At 53.2% G+C, this 20,425-nt stretch overlaps 1 protein-coding gene across 1 annotated transcript in view; it reads left to right on the top strand.

The window, feature by feature from the left end:
- Positions 1-971: 971 nt before the first annotated feature.
- Positions 972-20,425, top strand: part of AHRR (aryl hydrocarbon receptor repressor) — a 74,855-nt gene continuing 55,401 nt past the window's right edge. The window contains exons 1-2 of the mRNA XM_045808054.2: positions 972-1,112; positions 8,557-8,738. Coding sequence (XP_045664010.2) covers positions 1,048-1,112; positions 8,557-8,738 — 247 coding nt within the window. The 5' untranslated portion in view covers positions 972-1,047. The remainder of the gene's footprint in view (positions 1,113-8,556; positions 8,739-20,425) is intronic.

The following is a 20,425-nucleotide window of genomic DNA, read 5'->3' as shown; positions in this document are numbered from 1 at the left end:
TATATTTAAAGCACTTTTATGACACATTTCCGATATTCTCATGGCACTTCACACACAGGGTGGATGTTGTGTGTTGGTTCCACCTCTTCTTGAGGCCAGGTGAGGGCTCCTAACCTCCGCTCCAAGTCTGTTGGCCCAGTGCCTGGCAATGAGTGGTCACTACTTGGTCTGCAGGATGTTTGTGGGGGCTCATATATCCTCACTGCATGCAAAGATCAAGATTTTGATGCCCTCCCCAAGGTGAATGGGTGAGCTGACCGGCCTCAGGGCACAGACCCTGGGCTCCTCCTTGGGGACCTCCTGTTAGATACAGGTGCCACGTCCAGCACTGTGGGTGGAAGCCGGTGGGTGTGTTCAGCTGGGCTCGCTGCAGCTGTGAGTTAGCGGCTAAAGTAGAAGTCCAGCGCTATGGAGTTGAGTGGGAGATTTTACATACGAAAGAGGAAGCCTGTTGGCTCAGAAGTACAGGGCCATAAAGGGGAGAGTTGGGAAGAGGAAGAAGACCCACCACAAACACCACCAAGAGAGGGTGCACGCGGCCCCTGCCAGAGGAACAGCCCCGCCAGAACGCTGATGCAGCAAACTGCTCTTTGGTACCTTAGCTGTGTGTACTGCTCGTGGATGCCCATAGAATGGCTTCTACTTTCTGAGCACAGGCTCAGGATATTTATCTACCGTAAGCTTTCTGAACCAACTGTAAGAGCACAGGGCTGTTCTCTGTATGAGTGTAGTGACTCGGGTCCTCAGGCCAGGCTTGGGGACCATGACGTTGCTGGTCAAAGGGGAGATGTCATGGCCAGGGCTGTGTGTCCTCACTGGGCCCTTCGGCGTCTTCCTGCTGAGTGAGACAGGGTGTGAGTGGTTCACACTGGCAGGCTTTGTGGGTCATCTTGTTCAGTTGGTGATGGAGGAGTGGGACCCCAGTGTGGGGTCAGCGTTGACTCCTCGATTAGCACAGCAGACTTTGGTGGTTTGGAGAGCTGTGTGGGCACTGGGGCCTCTTCAACATAACCAACTTTATGCTCCCTTTCTCTTTTAGGGCCAGAGATGATGATCCCACCAGGGGAGTGCATGTATGCTGGAAGGAAAAGAAGGAAGCCCATTCAGAAACAGTAAAGTATCACGTCTTCTGTTTTTGCTGATCGTTCGTGTGGAAGGGGGAAGGTATTTGTGTTTTCATTGAAAGGAGTGAACTTTAGGACCAAAGTGAGTGAGGAAGAGGTTTTGCCGAGTCTTCCTGATGAGTAGAGGGGCTCGCAGCGGCAGCAGCAGCAGCAGAACCAGGGTCTGGGGCTGGCAGGTGAGCTGCAGGCTCTCTGCACAGCTGGAAATCCACTGCAGCCTTAATGGCTTTGGACTGTTTTCCTAACTTTGGTTAGAAGGCGAGGTCAGAGCTGAGTGACACCTTTTGGCCAGAAGTCAACACGAGGGCCTGAGATGTCAGCATGATTTTTGGTGAGCACCAGATCCCCTCTCTGCCCTGGTGAAAGCCTGTCCTCACGAGGACACACCACTCGTGATGGACAGAGTACGCGGGAAGCCTACAGGCAGGGAGGGGAACTGGTGGCCCTCGAGCCCTGGACACGGCCTCTGTACTGGCCCAGGGGTGTCCAGGACACCAGGTGTGAAGTCTGCGGTGGTGGCGGGAATTACGGGGTTTTGCAGCTGCCCTGGGGCGCCCAGGGGCTCCTCTGCCTCCTCCAGTGGGGGTCCTACAGCACGTCCCACCGTCAGCTGGGGTTCTGTGTGTGTGCGTGTGTGTGTGTAACACAGCTCCCAGTGAGTCTGAGCACGTGTGTGCGGGGCTCTGTGTGTGTGATGCAGAACTCAGTGCTGACTGTGTGTGGGCCTGTGTTTCTGCGACCCAGGCTGCCCTCCTGGACCCTGGTGGCTGCAGGGTTCTGTGAGGTTGCAGGGATGTAGCCATCACCCCCTGGGGGGGGCAGCAGGGGCTTGAGGGGCTGGACTTTGGAAAGTGGGTTTGTCACCTGAGTCAGTCACGTGGCTGCCGTGGGCCTCCCCAGCTGTGCAGGCGAAGAGTGGGACAGGAGGCAGCTGAGTGCGCCCCGGACGAGGTGGAGGGCCCAGGGCGGGGCGGGGGCGGAATGGAGCCCTGCTGCCATGTGCTGGACAGGATCGTTCTGGTGAACACACTGCCGTGTGCAGTAAGGAAGGAAAACCCTCACGACACAGCTGTGCACACCATGTTCTGTGTGCTTGACCACCTGGGGCGAGGGAGCGAACTTTCCTGCTTTTGTTATGTTTTTGTTCCAACAACAGGGTGTGAGATAATGAGCTTTGGAGGCATTTATTATAAAGTAATTCATTTTGTTTATTGATGTTTTAAAGAGGTCTCATGTTCATCTGATTCAGAACCAGACCCCCAGCAGGTCCCTCCCGCCCAGTCACTGGCATCCACTTGCAGTTTCTTGTGAGCCTGTCCTGAGACGCTCTTGCGTAAAGCCGCAGGTATGGACACACAGCGAGAGCGTTCTCTGCCCGTTCCGAGTGACGGCGTCTGCACAGCTGTCCTTCTGTTTGGCTACACACCCGTGCCCGCCTGTAGCGCCTGGTTACACCGTTTCACAGGCGCCCAGAACCTCTTGCATCGTTGTGCGTGCTCACCGTGGGGCGGCGGTCCACTGTGGGCGCCACACACCCTGGCACATTCGCGTGGGCGCCACCCTTCCCTGGGCTGCCTCTCGCCTTGTGTTTGGAGTGAGCAGACTTGGGGAAGGAGGTGGACTCTTCCCTCGGGAGATGGAAGATGCTTACTGCTTACTATGCGAGGGGTGGACTCCCCGAGCTGGGGTTCCCCGGCCGCAGACCCTACACGGCAGCACCTGCGTGGGGCCCGTCCGGGTCGCTCCCATGGGCCTCGGGGACGTGGTAAATGACGCAGACATGCGAGGGGCGTGCTGCCTGCCGTGGGGTGAGTAATGAGCCCTCTGTGACCTGGGAGACTCATGCCTCCTGCCAGCGCCCACGGAGCAGTGGTGGGTCACTGCCTTGCAGGGGGGTGAATTAAGCCGGCCCAGCAGCACGCGTCCCTGGCCGCAGGGCTGCTCTGTCCGAGGGTGTGGGCGCTGGGGCCTGTGAAGGGCGCCACCAGCTGCCCAGCATTCCGGGCGTGCTCGTCTCTGCTGGAGCACGCCTCCTTCCTGCCCGTGCACATGCTGCATCTCAGACTTCGGTCGTCGTAATTTGCATTCGTCCCATAAGTCAGGTTAGAACACCATCTGGATTTCCTTTTCTGCGAACTGTGCTGATCACTGTTGCTCATTTCTCTGTTGGGTGGTTTGGGCTTTTGTGCTTCTCGAGCCTTAGAAGGCAGCTCTATTCTTGAAGTGCTTCAGACACTTTCCTCCAGTTTTGATTTTACTCATGGTGTTCTTTAATTTTATTAATCATTTCCCTTGTAGCTAATTAATCTCACATCACAGTTCGGAAGTTCTCCCTGCTATAAGCTTATGAGGGAATTTCCAGTATTTTCTCTAAGTGTTTATGGGTTCCTAATACATATTTTAAACTTTGAAGCACTTGGAATTTTTCCTGGTTTGTGGTTAGGGTCTGCAATCTGTCTCTTCTTTTCCCACGACCACTGCTGGTTGACAGTCGGTTTCTTCCTCACTGGTTTGAAAGGGTCTTGGGCATTTAAGCCTGGGGACTGGGTGGGGGGTTGGCGATGAGAGACCGTGGGTAACTGAACAGTCCCTGGATGTTTGCAGATGCATGCGTCCAGCACGTCCGCTCCGCCTGGCTCTGCGTGCCAGGTGCAGGGAAGTGGCCACCTGGCACATCTGTGTGTCCTGACGGCTGCTGTGTCCATCTGCACTGGGGGAGCTGCTGGCCACGTGCTTGTGAGCAGGACAGCTCTCTAGGGACATGTTCTAGGGAAACTGGAGGCCAAACGACTTTTGTTTTTGATGTCTGAGTGCAGGGCACCCGTGACCGCCACCCCTCCTGGGATGTGAGCCAGCATCCCTGCCGGCTCTGTCTGTACCAGCTGCTCCGTGGCCCGTGTTTCTTGCCATGCCAGAGGGCTGTGGTGCTGCAGTGGGCCCCATGCTCTTCTGGGGCTGGTAGCTGATGGCTCTGTGCGTGTGGAGTGTGGGGTGGACTGAGGAGACACACAAGTGCCTGGTCCTGGGGGAGAGCCCACTGCTGAGCGGTCCCTTCAGGCTGAGGTTGGAGAACTGGGTGCCGAGGCTGTGGGGAGCGGCGTGGGCCCCATGGGGGTCTGGCTGCTCTGCGGGGATGGCACCATGAGCTCCTGGAGGTGTTCGTTGCTTGCACTTTTCTCCTTGCTGGGCTGTAACTGAAGGAGTTGGAACTGGGCCTGTGTAGATGCAGTCTGGTCGGGGTTGACACGTGGAAGTACCACAGAACATCACCGAAATCAAGGTCACTGACGGCGAATCATACCCAGAGGGTCCTGAGTGCCGTTCCTGCCTTCACCTCCATCCAGGCAGCCCTGATGTGCTCTGTCCTGTAGCCTGCTTTGTGCTTCTGGAATTTTCTATAAATGGAGTCCTATGTCCGTTTGCTGGGCACGATCTTGAGATGCATCTGCGGCCTGTGTGCACCGAGAGCACCACCGTTCACCGCGGGCGGAGCCGCAGCGCCCGGATGCAGCGCTTTGTTCAGTCACCTGCAGACGGACACGCAGGCGCTTCCGGGGTTGGGCCGTTTCAAGTAAAGCCGCCACGAACGTTTACGTACAGGCTTTGTGCGGAGTGGGATTTTCGACTTCTGCAGATCATGCGAGTTACTTTTAGGGAACCACCAAGCTGTTCTCCAAAGCCTGTGTGCTTTCTTATGTTCCCAGCAGCCGTGCACGGAGCTCCGGCTCCTCGGCCTCCCATCCAGCTCTCCGGTGGGCTGCGGTACGGCCTCCCCGAGGCCCCCGTCCGCCCTTCCCGAGCGGTGCCGGGCGTCTGTTCCTGCACTTATTTCCCATCCACGTGTCTTCTCTGGTGAAGTGTCTGTTTAAATAATTTGCCTTTCTTCATATTGGATTGTCTTCTTACTGAATTGGAGAACGTCCTTATGTATTCTGGACATAAGCTCTATGGACACTTTCCTCCAACGGTGGCTTCCCTTTTCATTTTGTTGTCCGTCTTTTTTTGGAGGGAGGGTAATCTCTACGCCCAGTGTGGGGCTCGAGCTCACAGCTGTGGGATCGAAACTTGCACAGTCCACTGACTGAGCCATCCAGGAGACCCTTTTCATTTTCTTAATGGTGATTTTCCAAAAGACATTAAGAAGTGTTGATGAAGATCGATGTATCAATTTTTTCTTTTATGATTTTGAGTGTGGGTGTGTCTTCTAAGCGTCCTGGGACTATTCCAAGGTCCCAGAGATTTTCTCTTGTATTGTCCTGTAAAGTTTTAGAGTAGGCTATAGGTTTAGGTCTGTGATCTACTTGGAGTTAAGTTTGCGGGATTGTGTGAGGTGAGGGCTGGTGTTCACTTGTTTTCATGGGTGTCCAGCTGACCAGCCCCATTTACTGAAAGGACTTTCTTTCCTTATCGAACTGCCATAATGTCCTTGTCAAATACGTTGGCCAAAAATACGTGGGTGTGTTTGGACTCCCTGCTCTGTTCCTTTGTGGTAGAGTGTTGTGGGTTTGTAGGAAGCTTACAAGCAGAAGGGTAAGTCCTCTAGTTTCTTCTTTGTTAATTGGCTATTCCTGGTCCTTTGTATTTGCAGGTACATTTTAGACTCAGCATGTCAGTTTCTATAAACAAGTCCTGCTGGCATTTTAATTGCGAGCACGTTGAATCTGAACTGTAGGTCAGCTTGGGGGAGCATTGCCATGTTCACTCCAGGTATTCTCTATTTTTCTTCCGTCTGAGCCGGCGGCTCTTCTGCACTATTCCATGCTGCTAATGGCCTGGGCTCTTGTCCCCATCACCCCCCGCTGAGTCTCTTCCCCCGGGGACTTGGAGCTTCCTCCACGGGCCCCTGGGCCTGAGCCTGAGGCCAGCTTGGTGGGGTGTTCCCCTGCGCGTGGACCCTCGACCCCCATCCCCTCTCATGCATGGAGTAGGATGATTCCCGCTCTGGCCCATGCGGCTGGGGAGAGGGGTGGTAGAGACGCATCAAGGGGCAGCCAGTGCCGTGAGACACTTTGAAGGAGCTCTTCCAACACCCGTTTCTCCAGCAGGCTAGTGTCCCTCCCCCAGGTGCCCCGTGGGGGTGAGAGTAGGGGTTGCGTGCAATCACCGCTCAGCTCATTCTCAGGCCCAGGCTGTCCGGGGAGGCAGCTGCCCCAGCCCTACACAGAAGTGAGATTTCGGGGGGGGGGCGTCTCCCCTTCTCTGACCCCCACACCTTGGTAATGCCCTTGGTAGGCCCCGTCTCTGGGGAGGCCTTGGGTGTCTTTCACTGATGGGGGGGTCCCTCTCCTCCCACCAGCAAGCCCCACTGGAGCTGCTGTTTGTCCCCAGGACTCCTGCCCGTTTACATTCTGGCTCGCAGCAGGAGTGATTTGGGGGCAAGTGCCTCATTAAGGAGGAAAACCAGCAGAAAGTTAAAAGACACTGAAAGACATGGGCAAAATATTTGTAAATAGCATACCTAGTGAAAGACTTGTATCTAGAACGTAAAGGACTCCTGTGAGTCCACATCAGAAAGACAAATAACCCCAGGAAAAAATGCACAAAGGACTTGGGTAGACGGTTCTCCAAAGAAGACACCTGTGAAAAGACGCTCAACATTATTCATCATTAAGGAAATACAGATCAAACCACAGAGATGCCACTTCCCTCCTGTGCACACGGCCGTTCAATGGGAAAGGAAAATAATGTGTCGTCGAGGATGCGGACCACGGAGCCCTTGGTGTTGCCAGTGGGGGTGTCGGCCGCTGTGGCACGCGCTATGGCAGCTCCTCCGAGTAGAACAGGGTGAGCACACTGACCCGGCTGCCCGCTCCTGGGCATGTGCCCGAGAGAACTGGAAATGAAGGTCGCACGAAGTCGTAGTGTCAGTGTTTGCTGCGGCGTCCGTACGATGCCGAGACGTCCGTCCGCTGGGGAGCAGGGGAGCACAGTGTGGTCCGTCCACACACCTGGGGGCAGGAACCAAGTCCTGACCAGTGCTACACCACGGGGGAACTTGAAAACGCGACGTTACGTGGAAGAAGCCAGACGCGGAAAGTCTCCCCTTGTGGGATTCCAGGTGCATGAAAGGTCTAGAACAGCAAAGCCATGGAGACCTAAGACCGCTTGTGGTTGCCAGGGGCTGGTGAAGGGGAAAACGGGGAAATTCTGATAAATGGGTATAGGATTTTATTTGGGGTGATGATGCGGTTTGGAACTTGATAGAGATGTGGTTATGCAGCTCCGTGAATATACATTTTGAAATGGTTAGTGTTGCGTGAATTATACCTCAAAAAAAAAAGAAAAAACAAAACAAAACCAAAAACAGAAACAGAAAGAGAGACAAAGACGTGGCCTCTGGGACTGGAGCGGCAGGCTTTCACGTGTTTTCTGTGGCCTGGGCCCTCAGACTCTGCGAAGCAGGTTTATGCTACAGGCCTCCTCCTGACAGACGACTGTTCGACCTCACCACCCTCGTAAGTGACAAGTAGGAACTTCCGGACAAACGAGACCCCAGCCCCAAGAGCAGCAGGAGCCCTCCTGCCTGCCAGGCTCCATGACCCCCGGGAGGGTTGGCCCTGGGAGTCAGGCCACCCCGTTGCCGAGCTTGCCAGCGGCCCCTCCTCATGCTGGCTACTCCAGCCGACGCCTTTTAGCTTCAGACGCTTTTCTGTGGGTGATATTTAGGAAGGGCCTGTAAAGAGCTGCTTCTGTGAGGGGGGCATAGGGTCAGAGGAAGGGGGCTGTCATCCAGGGGCTAAGAGAGTCAGATGAAGGAGGTCACTGGGAAGCGGCTGGGGTCTGAGGTTAGCTCTGCTCTGTGCAGGGATGGTGGACAGGGAGGCCTTGGGCGGGGGGATCCCCCCCATGTGTGGGGGAGCTTGTCTGTTGTAGAGCAAGGGGAGACGGAACCCAGGGCTCCGCTCGCCTCAAAGAGGCACAGCCCATGACCTCAGGGCCTCTGAGGGGTGGGCGGGATGGCGCCTAGGTGCCCCAAGGTCCTCATTATTTCTCTTTCCTCAGCCCCTTTCAGCCCCGCCGTGTAGAGGAAAAACTGAGCCCAGAGGGGCCTGTCACACCTGTACTGCAGGTCCCAAAAAGGTCGTCTGTTTAAAAAAAAGCCTGAAACGGGCTGAGCTCATGCAGCCTGGGACCGGGGGTCCTCCTCCCACTTGGGGGAAAGAGCACAGAGAAGTCAAGAAACGTGCTGGAGCCACACAGCTTGCTTGCAGCCGTGTTCCCGAAAGGCCTGTTCTCTGTCTCTGAGTGCCCTTCCTGGTAATGGGGTCCCTGCTTCCTTATGTGCACAGAATCCGGAGACTTCTGTCCTTCTCAACACCTTTTTCATGTAGCTGATTGCACCATAAGGTCACTTCTGGGACTGGTTTGCAGTCCCTGGGGTGACGGACACTGGTGGGAAGCCCTGAGTCTGACTGTGGCTGCTTCCCCACAGGAGGCCTGCCACGGGGGCTGAGAAGTCAAACCCTTCGAAGCGGCACCGGGACCGTCTCAACGCCGAGCTGGACCACCTGGCCAGCCTGCTGCCTCTTCCTCCAGACATCGTGTCTAAGCTGGACAAGCTTTCCGTTCTGCGTCTCAGTGTCAGCTACCTCAGGGTGAAGAGCTTCTTTCAAGGTAGGACTCTCACCTGTGCCCACGTGTGCCTGGCTGCGTGTCACCTGTGCCCACGTGTGCCTGGCTGCGTGTCGCCTGTGCCCACGTGTGCCTGGCTGCGTGTCGCCTGTGCCCACGTGTGCCTGGCTGCGTGTCGCCTGTGCCCACGTGTGCCTGGCTGCGTGTCGCCTGTGCCCACGTGTGCCTGGCTGCGTGTCACCTGTGCCCACGTGTGCCTGGCTGCGTGTCGCCTGTGCCCACGTGTGCCTGGCTGCGTGTCGCCTGTGCCCACGTGTGCCTGGCTGCGTGTTGCCTGTGCCCACGTGTGGCTGGCTGGGTGTCACCCACCTGGGTCCCACCTGGGTCCCACCCTACTTTGCTGGGATGGGCCAGTTTGCACCCCCTGTCTTCGGTAGTCATTCAGAGGAGCAGTCAGTGAGTGCTAATGAACCAGAGAGGCTCTGTGGGAGGGGCAGGTTGGCTTCCTCACGGCCTCAAGGCTTTAGAAGACCAGGCAGACCTGCTCCGTGGGAGGGCATGACAGCGCTGAGCTCAGGAGGCCATGTTCCCCTATTAGCCAGCATGACCGTTGGGCGGCCAGCCTTCTGTATTGTTGTTCTGCCTGTCCTGGGGATGCTGTGATCCTGGCCAGACACCAGCCCCTCTGCACAAGGGGTCCCTGGCGTGTCAGAGCCTCGCAGTAGCTGTGGGCGCGTGCTCTCCTACATGGGATGCTCTTGGCCAGGCCTTATTCTCCTTGGGGCCTGGCTCAGCTCCTGGGAAAGAAATCTGACTGTCACCACCCTCTTTCAGAGCCCATGACTGTTGCCATCATCTCAGACTAAGTCTGAACGTCTTACACAGTCATGACTTACTACATGTCTTTGGGAGTGAGTAAAATGAATGTGTAAAGGGGCAGGTATGGCCCTAGGGAGTGGGGGGCTGTGGCCAACAGCAGAGTCCGTGCTCGGCCTGAAGGCGCTGGGCATCCCATCTGTACATCTTCACATTGCTGAACAAAATGCCTGGGGCTGCAGTGAGGACAGCTGGCCAGGGTTGAGGCCCTGGGGCGATATGAACCGGGTCTCTCCCACCTCCCACACTGGTGGGGGCAGTTTGCGCTGAGACGACTGGCCAGGCCTGGCCTCCTTGTAAATCCAGACGTGTCTGAGGTATGACTCAGCCACTGCGTGTTGCCGGCCTTCTCCAGCCCCCCAGGAGAGGGAGGGTGGTTTTCCTGAGGACTCAGCCTGCCCTCAACCCCGACTTCCTCCGTAGAGCCCATTGGGAGGGAAGATGAGGGGCCTGCGGAAAACTCTGCCCAGTGCATACCCCAGCTGGGCCCCCACCTTGGCCTCCATTTTCTCATATGCGGCAGGAATCCCAGATCGTCTGAGCACTGCTGGCCTCGGAGAGCCTGCTCCGTGTGTGACAGCTCTCCTCTCCATGGGGCTCCCTCCCAACCTCTGTCGCATATCCCAGAACCCTGGGAGCCCACCCGTGGATAGCCTCGCTCTGCTCTGGGTGTGGACCCCAGGTGGGTCCTGAGCCACGATGGAAAGGCCACCTGCCCTTGAGGGGAGGCCGAGCACACTAAGCTGTATGGCCATCGGGTCTGGTGAGCCAGGCTTGGTCCTGGGGCTGGTGGCCAAGGCATCGGCCATGCCCAGGACTCCTCTGGGGCAACTCCATTCCCCTGTGCCCCCATGCCTCCCCCTGCTACTTGCCTCTTCTGTCCCTGACATGGGCCTGTGGGATTCTGCAGCCCAGGCCTGGAGTTCACCCAGCACTCAGCCCGGTCCTCCTTACTAAACCATGCACTTTTTCTTTGGGTTAAAAGGGTACCATCCGGGTGTCTATCACCCAGACGTCAATGTCTGATGGCGAAAAGGCAGTCTGGAGGGTGGCAGAGAATGGTGGGTGCCATGGGGTGGAGTGGCCCTCAGTGGAGGTCGCCAGGAGGGTCCTGTGGGCTGGTGGGCTTCCCAGAGGAGGTGAGAGGGCAGGTAGGTGTTGTCTGCAGGCTGGGCTGAGGCAGCCCCCCACCCCAGGCGTCTAAGGGCTTGGCCCCTCGCTGCCCAGGTCCTGCGTCTCGGGGGGAGCCCCTAGGTCGGGGCCCCTTCCCCGGGGACAGAGGGATTCTGTGCTCCTTCCCCAGCAGCACTGGGGGATCCCCAGGCACAGGGCTTGGTGCCCTCCCCTGGCCTGCGCCAGGACCCTCTCACGGCTCTTTCCTCTGTGGACACCTGTATGCAGGGCAGATTCCTGTCCCCCACCTCCGTAACCACAGGCTTCTTGTCCTCTCGCTGTCACGTTCACCTCGCGTGACGTCACGTCATTCTCGCGTCGGAATGTTGTCTGCATCCTCCTTCCCCGTGCCCGACGTCTGGCTCATGCCTCTCTTGAAGCACCGGTATCTTAGATTTCGGGGTCTTGGTTGCCCTCGACCTCGGGTCTCTGATGGGCCAAGAAAACCCACAGATCAGAAGATGGTACCACACTTCACTGAAAGGCAGGACAGTGTTCTTCTGTGTTCTGAGCAGAAGCTGAGAGTAACACCTGCTCATGGGTTTTGAATTACTTTTTTAAATTAAAAATCAGTAATTACCTAGCCAGCGGGATCTCCAAGTGGGGTTGAGGGTGTATCGTTCCCGGCCAACCATGGGCTCAGTGCTGGTGACTGCGTCCTTGGGGGCTTCAAGGAGACGAGGGACTGTGTCCAGGTTTTTGTACCAGGGTGGGGGCACTGCACAGACCTCTCAGGAGCCCCTCCTGTGTCCCCTCAGGGAGGCCCCATCCCCATGCCCGGGGCTATTTGGGGTCACTCTGAGCCCCAGTGGTGTGGAGGTCAGTTTACTGGGGTGACTTGGAACATTTTAGAAGTTGAGCAGCACAAGTGTGCTTTTCCAGCAGGTTTGTGATGTGATGAAATTGAGAAAGTCGTGCAAAGTGTGATGGAGAGCCATGGCGAGGGTGCCAGGACACATCGAGGGCGTGGTCCCCAGACCAGCCTTTGTGAAGCACTTCTGTTACAGACGGCGACCCCAGCTTCCACAGTGGCCTGTGTGGGCAGCTTGGGCGGGTTTGGGGCTGCCCCGGGTGAGGGGGCTGGTTCACCTTCTCCTACTGACACACCCTCGCCAACTCGACCTCCTGGCTGGGTGGTTGGGAGGGGACCCGGTCACTTCTTCTCTGGACAGATCCGGCTGTGCCCGGCCGGGCCAGGGTTGGTGGTCTCAGAAGGGCTCCCATCTAGTGTTTCCAAGGGTTCAGGCAGCTGTCCGGGGAGCCACCTGAATGCGTAGCTCTTCTTAACCAAAAGCAAGTGAGGTTCCCCTCCTGCTGCCCCCCACGCCTCCCGCTGGTGCGAGCGGACGCCCTGCGGGTCAGCCTGCGCCTTCAGAGGCCAACTCCAAGTCCTGGGGCAGGCTCGTCAGTCAAAGCTCACAGCTACACGGCGACTGTCACGGTTGGGTGTCAAAAAAACTTGATTTCTCCACAACGCCTTTTCTACCAAGGATTCTGAACTTTGTGATGTCCCTCAGCTGTACATTTTAGAGGAAATTCTAAAAACTTTCCTGGATTCATTTCCACTGTAGTTAGAAAAAAGTCAGGCTACAAAAATTGGACCTTAATCTGCGCTTCCTGACTCAGAAATAGATGAGCTAATTTCATTAAAGCTTCCATAAAATGGTACCTTGGGAAAGGATGTGACCTGGAAAATTTCAGCCTCAAAGGGTAATAAGGCCTCAAAATTTGCCTGTAATGTTTACTTTAGGATTGGCTTTTGTGGATTTTTGAAAGCAGCAGGGTTTTTACATTTTATTTATCTGGTTTTCGCATAGGCAATGGGCCAGTGCTTCCGTTATCAACCCTTGTGCTCCAGCAGGAGAGGGGGATTTTCCACTATTGTGAATGTCACTGTTTGCGAAGAAGGAAATTGAGGGCTGACCGAAGGGGGGAAGGTGGTGCAAGAGGAGACGCATAAGGGCCCTTGAAATGGGGCCAGAGCAAAGCTGGTTCCCCCAGGACGTGGGGGTCCAAGAAGTCCCAGCACCCCGTCACTTAAGGCCAGTGGTCAGTCAGGGCCCCTCTCCCCAGGCAGAAGGTCTGCAGTGTGGGCTCATCGGGGAGACTCACTGGCCAGAAGGACAAGCGCCTGGGGTGGAGAACCACTGCTCACAGGTGACGGAGAGCCCGAGGTCCGCCCGCGGCGTCCACACCCTGAGTCTTGCAGACCGGGCCCTGATGCTGTGGAGAGAAGTGTCAGAGAAGGAACAGTGTCGACGAACAAAACCCGGCACGAAGGGGAAGGTGGACGAGCAGTCTGGCTCTGCGGGAACGTGGAGATTTCTCACCCTGGGGCAGGGCTGCCCGTAGATCGCGTCTGGGCCTCCAGTCCCTTCGCGTTCTCTGTGCACAGCCTATGGGGCCAATTCCGCACACACCATCTGGAGCCCTGCAGGGGTGGATTCGGGCCCTGCTCCCCTGGTGGGAGGTGTGTCCCCAGAGCCTCCAAGGGCGGTGGTGCCGGGAAGCGTCAGGAGGGCAGCGCCCCTAGGTGGTCTTGTGACCCCCAACTGGAGCTTACCTGGTTGCTTAGGTGCGTTGTACCTGTTTTCAGCTGTCACTAGAGTTACCTTCTCTGGGTGAGGCCTGTCACAGACTGGACGTTTGCACCCCCACAGATGTGCATACAGAGGCCCTACCCCGTGGGGCTGTGTTTGCAGATGTTGCCTCCGGGAGTATTAAGGGTTAATCAGGCCCCACAGTGGACCTGATCCCTCAGGATTAGTGTCAATCTGAGAAGACTCACCAGAGGGCTCTCCCTTTCTGTAAGCCGGGAGAGGAACTCATGCCAGAAACCAAATCTGCCGGTGCCCTGACCTTGGACTCAGCCTCCAGACCTGTGAGGAATACCTGTCTGCTGTTTAAACACCCGTGCACGGTGTCTCGTTATGGCGGCCCGAGCTGACTGAGAAGGGCCCTCTGGGGCGGGAGGGTTGGGACCTGCCTCCTCTCCTGTCATGTGGAGCGTCCAGTGGATTCATCCCCCAGGGATGTGGATGTGGGTCACTGCTGCCTCTTACCTCCCCATCTGCCCCTGGAGCCCCCTTCCCTTACCCCTTCCTCTCCATCACCAACGCTTTCTGGAAGATGGCTCCCAGGGGCATTTCCAGCAAAGACGCAGTAGTTTGAGTCATTCAGGATGGAGCACCTGCCGTGTCCTAACATCTGTGGCCACCAGCTTCTGACCCCAGCTCCCAGGAAGGTCCCTCAGTCGTCGTCAGATCATCCTTGATTATTTTATGTGCCGTTTTATTGCTCCTGCAATATCTAAATTACTTCCAGGAAGAGGAGCAGGCATTCATTGGTCCGTGCATGCATTGATTCTCTCCCTCCCTCCTGGTTCCTGTGTCAGCTCAGGACCGGGAAGGAGCCAGAACTCAGGGTCAACACAAAACAGCTTTGATTTTTTTCTCTCGCTGCCCCAGCAAACTTCCGTTGTGGCTGGCTCCCCCACCACCCCTGGAAGAACCAGGATAGCCCCTGTGTTTCTGGTCCCTTCCAGGGAATTCAGTGTCTCTCCCCCAACCCTCAACAGCCCCTCTTCACGTTGCTTCCCTAAGCAGGCTGAGCTTGGTGTTAGTATGATCTGTCTTTCAAGCGTGAGCCTTCTCCCCACCCTCACCTGGGGCTGCAGCAGGCAGGAGGGCTGGGGCTTAGGTTGGCTGCTTCTCCTCTTGCTCCTGCCCCAGTGGTAGCTGTGGTTTCCTGCCCTCTGGTTCAGAGCAGCGGCAGGGAGGAGAGGTGAGGGTTCAGTGAGGGTTCAGTGAGGTCCTATGTGATCAGCATTGCCATAAGCTGGCAGGCAGGGCTCAGTGAGGGACCCAGGGAGCATTCTACTGAAGTTGGTAACCCTGGTGCTCCATCCTCTCCGGCTGGTCCCTGGCACCTCCTTTCTTAGCCTTGGGTGTCAGTTGGTGCCTCTAGCCTCTTTTGTTCAGGCCTCTGCTCATGTCTCTGGGAGGATTTGGAAGATTTGAGACGTCCTAGGCCAGTTTTGGGGCATTGTGGTCCTACCTGCTCTCCAGGAAACGTGCACCTTGGCCCCACCAGGTTGGCAGGTAGCACTTACCATGTTGGTGCAGCCTGGGTGCCTACCGGGAGCTTCAGGCCCTGCCTTTGTCCTTTGGATTTCTTGAGTGTACAGAGACACCAGCCTTCAGAGCCTCTGCCCGCTCCAGCAGGCACATGGCAGGCCCTCATAGGGGTCCTCATGAAGCCCCTCTCACTGGGCACGAGGTGAGGAGAGAAAGCCCCAACTGGCCTCCTGGTGCAAGTGGGGGCATCGGACTCACAACACAACCCCTCCAAGGAGACCCTCCTCTCAGCCTTGAGCATCTCTCCATCTCTGACACCTTTCTTGCAACCCTGCCTAGGTCTCCTGGAATCTCACTTTGGGACTTGGGTATAGTTGACACCCTGTTGTTTTGGGGCCTCAACTCTTGCAGACAGAAAGAGTTCCATATTAACAACCTTTATAAGGAAGAAAACAAAAGAGCAAACATGGTCCCCATCCCCTTGGCATTTAGAGTCTAGTGGGGAATTCTGCTACCAAATACATGGTTTCTTCGGTTTCCAAAAATACAGTGGATCAGTAACCAATCAGTCATTCTGCTACTAACAGCCAAAATGCAAAGATAAAATATCTGAAACCTGTTATGGTATATCAGTGGGACAGCAGGAAATTAAGGAATACTCAGAGACCAAAAACCACATGAACCTGAGAACCCAAAGAGAGTTTTATAAAAGGAAATTTTAAAGGACTTTATGCAAAAGGAAGGGAATTCCTGGTAGAGACTTGGAGTGGAGACGGAAGGGAGAACAGGAGGGTGATGACTATGTGGGCGAATTGAAGCAGACATTGACTGTATAAAACAGTAATAATGGTGTGTTATAAGAACAAAACAAGAGGGAGAGTAAATTCCTAACCATAAAAGCATATAAAGGTGGAGAGGCACAGACTTCAGTGGTTCATATATTAATTTTCTGGGAAAGTTGACAAGCTAATTCATCATAATGTCCAGGATACTCATCAGGATAAAAGAAATGGGGTTTCCTTTCAAACTAGTGGAGAGAAAAAGTAGAAAGAGAAAATGTCATCAAAGGAAAAAGACAAGAAAGGAGAAAACAGAGATGGAAGCATGGAATAGAAAACACAAAGTCCCAAGTGTGTCACAAATTACAGTAAACGTGAATAGACTAAACATGCCAACTAAAAGATAAGGATTATTAGAGTGGATTACTATATCACCTTACAAACGGCAAGGAAAGGGTGAAAGGAAAAGGATGGGAAAATATATGTTGGAAGAGTGCTAACTGAAAGAAATCTGATGAAGCCATTTTAATGTAAAAAATTTGATTTTTGGTTAAAAAACATTACTGGAGATCATGAGGGAGTCACTATATAATGATTTTAAAAATTCAAATCAATTAAAATTTTAAATCAAAAAAATTTTATCAAGCACTAAAATAATTTAAAATTTGTGGGCTTCTGGTAACATAACCTTAAAAATATAAAACAAAAATTGACAGAACTATACAGAAAAATACATGAATTCATCATCATGAAAGATTTTAAGTAATTCTCTCCGTATTTAGTAAATCAAATAAGTACAAATCAGTAAAGATTCTAGATTTCAACAATGCGAAAGGGTTAATCTAAAGGACACACATAAAACACTATACTCTGAAACTATAGCATTCACATCTTTTCAAGCCCACATGAAATTTGTAAATATACAGAAACATATTGGTCAGTAAAGCAAGTCTCAATAAATTTCAAAAGAAAAAATTATGACAAATTCATATTAAAACCTCAGTGCAGTTGAGCTGGAAATCAATAATAGAAAAATGACTTGAAAAACCTTATATTTGGAAATAAACACATTCATAAATAACTCGTAGATTAAAGAAGAAAACATTATGTAAGGAAGAAAATATTTACAAATCAAAATGTGTAGGATGCAGCTAAAGTAATCCTCAGATATAAATAACCTTATGAGTTTATATATAAAAGAAGAAAGGTGGAAAATTAATGAACTAAATATTTGGTTTAGTAGTTCTGATAAAGAAAAGTAAAATACAAAGAGAGTCAAAGAAAGAAATAATAGTGAAGATAACTGGTGAAATGGAAAAGAAACATAATAGAATTCCTCTACAATCATAAAATTTGTAAAGATCTGGTGAAACTGAATGAGAGAAACAGAGTAAACAGGATTAAGGATGTAAAGGGAACATGCTTATAGATGCTACAGATATTTAAAAGATAATTTGAAGGGCTCCTGGGTGGCTCAGTCAGTTAAGCATTTGACTTTGGCTCAGGTCATGATCACAGGGTCCTGGGATCAAGCCCTGCGTTGGGCCCCCTGCTCAGTGGGGAGTCTATTTGTCCCTCTGCCTCTCCCCCTACTCGTGCTCTGTCTCTCTCTTTCTCTCAAATAAATGAATAAAATCTTTAAAAAAAAGATAATTTGAGGCTATTATGAACACATTTATGCCAATAAATTTGAAAACATAAATGAATACATTACTGAAAATTTAGCTCGTTAAAATTGACTCAAGAAGAAATAGAAACCTCAAATAGTCATATTACTATTAAAGAAGTTCAATCAGGAGCACCTGGGTGACTCAGTCGGTTAAGCGTCTGACTCTTGGTTTTGGCTCAGGTCATGATCTCACGGTCGTGAGATGGAGCCCTGTGTTGGGCTCCATGCTCAGCACAGAGTCTGTTTGGATTCTTTCCCCCATTTCTTCCTCCCCTTCTGCTCCCCGCCCTCTGCTTGCATTCTCTCTCTCATAAATAAATAAGTAAATAAGTAAATAAATAAATAAATAAATAAATAAATAAATAAATAAATAAACAAACTCTTTTTAAAAAGTTGAATCAGTAGTTAAAATCTAGGCCCAGATGATTTAAAGCAATTTCTACCAGATATTAAAGGGAAAATCATTCTACTCTTTACTGACTCCTGTGGTGTTGAACTGGAATTGGAGGTACTGGTGTGAGCTCATGGTTTTCAAAATATAAAGATAGCTGTAGACATAAATATACGTATATGTGTTTGCTCTGCCCACTGGCAAGGTCCGAGGTAGCTGCGAGCACAGCTCACATTCAGATCTTGGTTTCTAGACACTGTTCACCATCAAAAGGAACTCAGGCCTCCTTCCAGAGTTGGAGCAGGGAGAGCATAGGTCAGCTTAGAGCATCTTGGGCCAGAAAGGGAGGCAGCGCTCAGAGAGGGTTAGAGACATGCCACAGGACACAGCCATCCCAAAAGGGCTCCCACTGGCCGAGCCTGGACCATTTCAGCATTAAAACAAAACAAGAGGGTAATAGATCATAACCCAGTGAATAAAATAGGATTCCATAAGCCCACACTGATACGGACGAATGAATGAATGAATGAATGAATGATAGGAGATAGCTCTCCTTAAGGCAGACTGCTGATACAGACAGGAGGAAGCGCTGTGGGTAGGTGACTGGAGACAGATGAGTTATAAAGTCAGTGATCACTAACCACTGTAGTAATACCTCAGGAAGAAATGTCCACGCTAAAATCAGTGTGTGAAAGTGGGGTCAGAAGTGGGATTATTGTAGTCTTAAAACTACCTCCCAGCAAAGTATGCATTTATGCCTTAGGGAAAACTTAGAATGGAAACTACTGTCGCGGACGACCAACTGCGACCCCACTAACAGTGGAGTACGTTGGCGTCGTGTGCCACGCACCAGGAGGCAGAGAAGGACACGTTTCCTCCTGGGTGACGTTCCTGCTGAGGAGGGATAGACCTTGGTCTAACCATGAGGGCACACCAGACAAACCCAAACTGAGGGGCGGTTTGCAAAGTAACTGGCAATGATCTTCAGGGTCAAGGTCGCAGAAGTTGAGGAGGACCAAGGAGCCTGGGGTGGAAGGGGCCCAGGGACACAACCCTGGCTGAAACAGTGTTTATGGGACAGTTTTTGGAATCTCTGGGCAAAGTGTATCTGTGCACTTTGTGCTGTTCTTAGCGCTTTTCTGTGCGCTGGACATGGTCTCGAAATAAAACATAAACACGTGACCAGAAGGAGGGAGAGAGAAAACTGCAAACGTGAAAAGTTGCTCTGAGGCGAGCATCGTGGCAGCTCAGGAGTGGGTGCAAGAGTGAGTCCCTGGGGAGCCGGGGGCGATGGCGGGCGATCACGGCACATGCATGTGTTTCTCAGGCAAGTCATGTCTGCACCTTTTAGGAGCACTTGGCCTCTTCGGGCACCCAGTCTTTTGGGAAAGAGAACAGCCAGCACTTCCTGCAGACTGGGTCTGAGCGGCGCTGCCTGGTCAGCGGGCAGCAGGCGAGCGGGCGGCTGTGAGACTGGGACATCGTGTGGTAGGACAGGGTGCCGTGGAGCACAAGGTGGGGCCTGCCTGTGTCTCACTTGGGGGTGCTTCCCTGACAGCCCTGCACACCTGCTGGGCTCATTTTCTTGCAGCCAGGCCCCCCTGGTCCCTCAGCTTCTTCAGGTCCTTACTCAGTGTCACCTCAGGCTGCCTCCCCAGCCACACTTCTCCCATCGCGACTCCCCCAAACTGCTGGCAGAGCCTCCCCAGGAGGTGCGCCCCCAAGACGGGCAGGGATGCCTGCATGAGCAAGTGAATGACCACGTCCTGCAGAGGCCCCCGAGCACGTGGACAGCTTTGGGCACCGAGGCCTTCCACCTCCATTCAGTCTGTAGCATCGACCGCGAATGACGCATGGTTGATAGGAACCGCTCACTTCATGGTGACGTGTGAGGGTGACTCACACGCCAACCTCAAGTCGGGTTATTTGCAAATTCGAGGTTATGTAACTGGAGGCTTCTTTATAAATTTATTATAAATTCATTCTTTATACATGATTCAGATGTTCTCTGGCAGCTTTGCTCCTCCAAACCTCGGGACACTGGACCTGTAGGTACAGCCCTGGGACTGCTAGCAAAGAGGCGGCCGGGCACGCCCCCGAGGCTGGAACTGCCGGATCGCGGGCTCCCTGATCCCGGGGCCGTACGTGCCACGGGTCCTGCACGGCGGCGTGCACACGCTGTCTTGCATCCTCACGCCGCACACTTATTCACTGAGTGAGTATTGGACTTTTTAAAAGCAGTGGCACCTTTTTGGGTTTTGTTTTGTTGTGTTTCACAAAATGTTTCTTGAACCCTTGGCTTGATGCTGGTGCACGCTTCTGCTGATGTGTTGAAACTTGACGAAAATGCCCAGCAAGCTAGCTTGTTCAGATGTTTCACACCACGAAGAGAATACAGATCTGCAATGTGTAATGTTCCTTTTTCTTTTTCTTCCCAAAGAGCTATTTTTGGTTGCATCCTGCTCTGGGGATTTAAGGAAAGAGAGCATTTTCTGTGCGGAGCGTGTGGTGCAAGTTACGAGAGCGCCTTAGAAAGTGGTTGGAAATGTGTTCTTTGAACCAGAGAGAGTGGATGGGGTGGCCGCAGCCTCTCCGTCATCACCGGCTCTGAGGAAATGTGTCTTTTCTGATGTTCTTTGAGCAGTATCAGAGTGTGAAATCTCTAAAGCTTGCCTGCTGCGTTCTGGAAAGTATGGAAAACGTTTCTAGAAAATCAACAACTTGATGCAGCATACATCTCGACTGTTCCCGTATTTTCGAAATGC

This window comes from Ursus americanus, chromosome 15, assembly GCF_024610735.1.
Source record: "Ursus americanus isolate L20-20 chromosome 15, mUrsAme1.1.p, whole genome shotgun sequence".
In the NCBI taxonomy this organism is placed as follows: domain Eukaryota; kingdom Metazoa; phylum Chordata; class Mammalia; order Carnivora; family Ursidae; genus Ursus; species Ursus americanus.
Note: the sequence above shows the minus strand (reverse complement) of the source record. Positions and strands in the feature narration are given on the sequence as shown.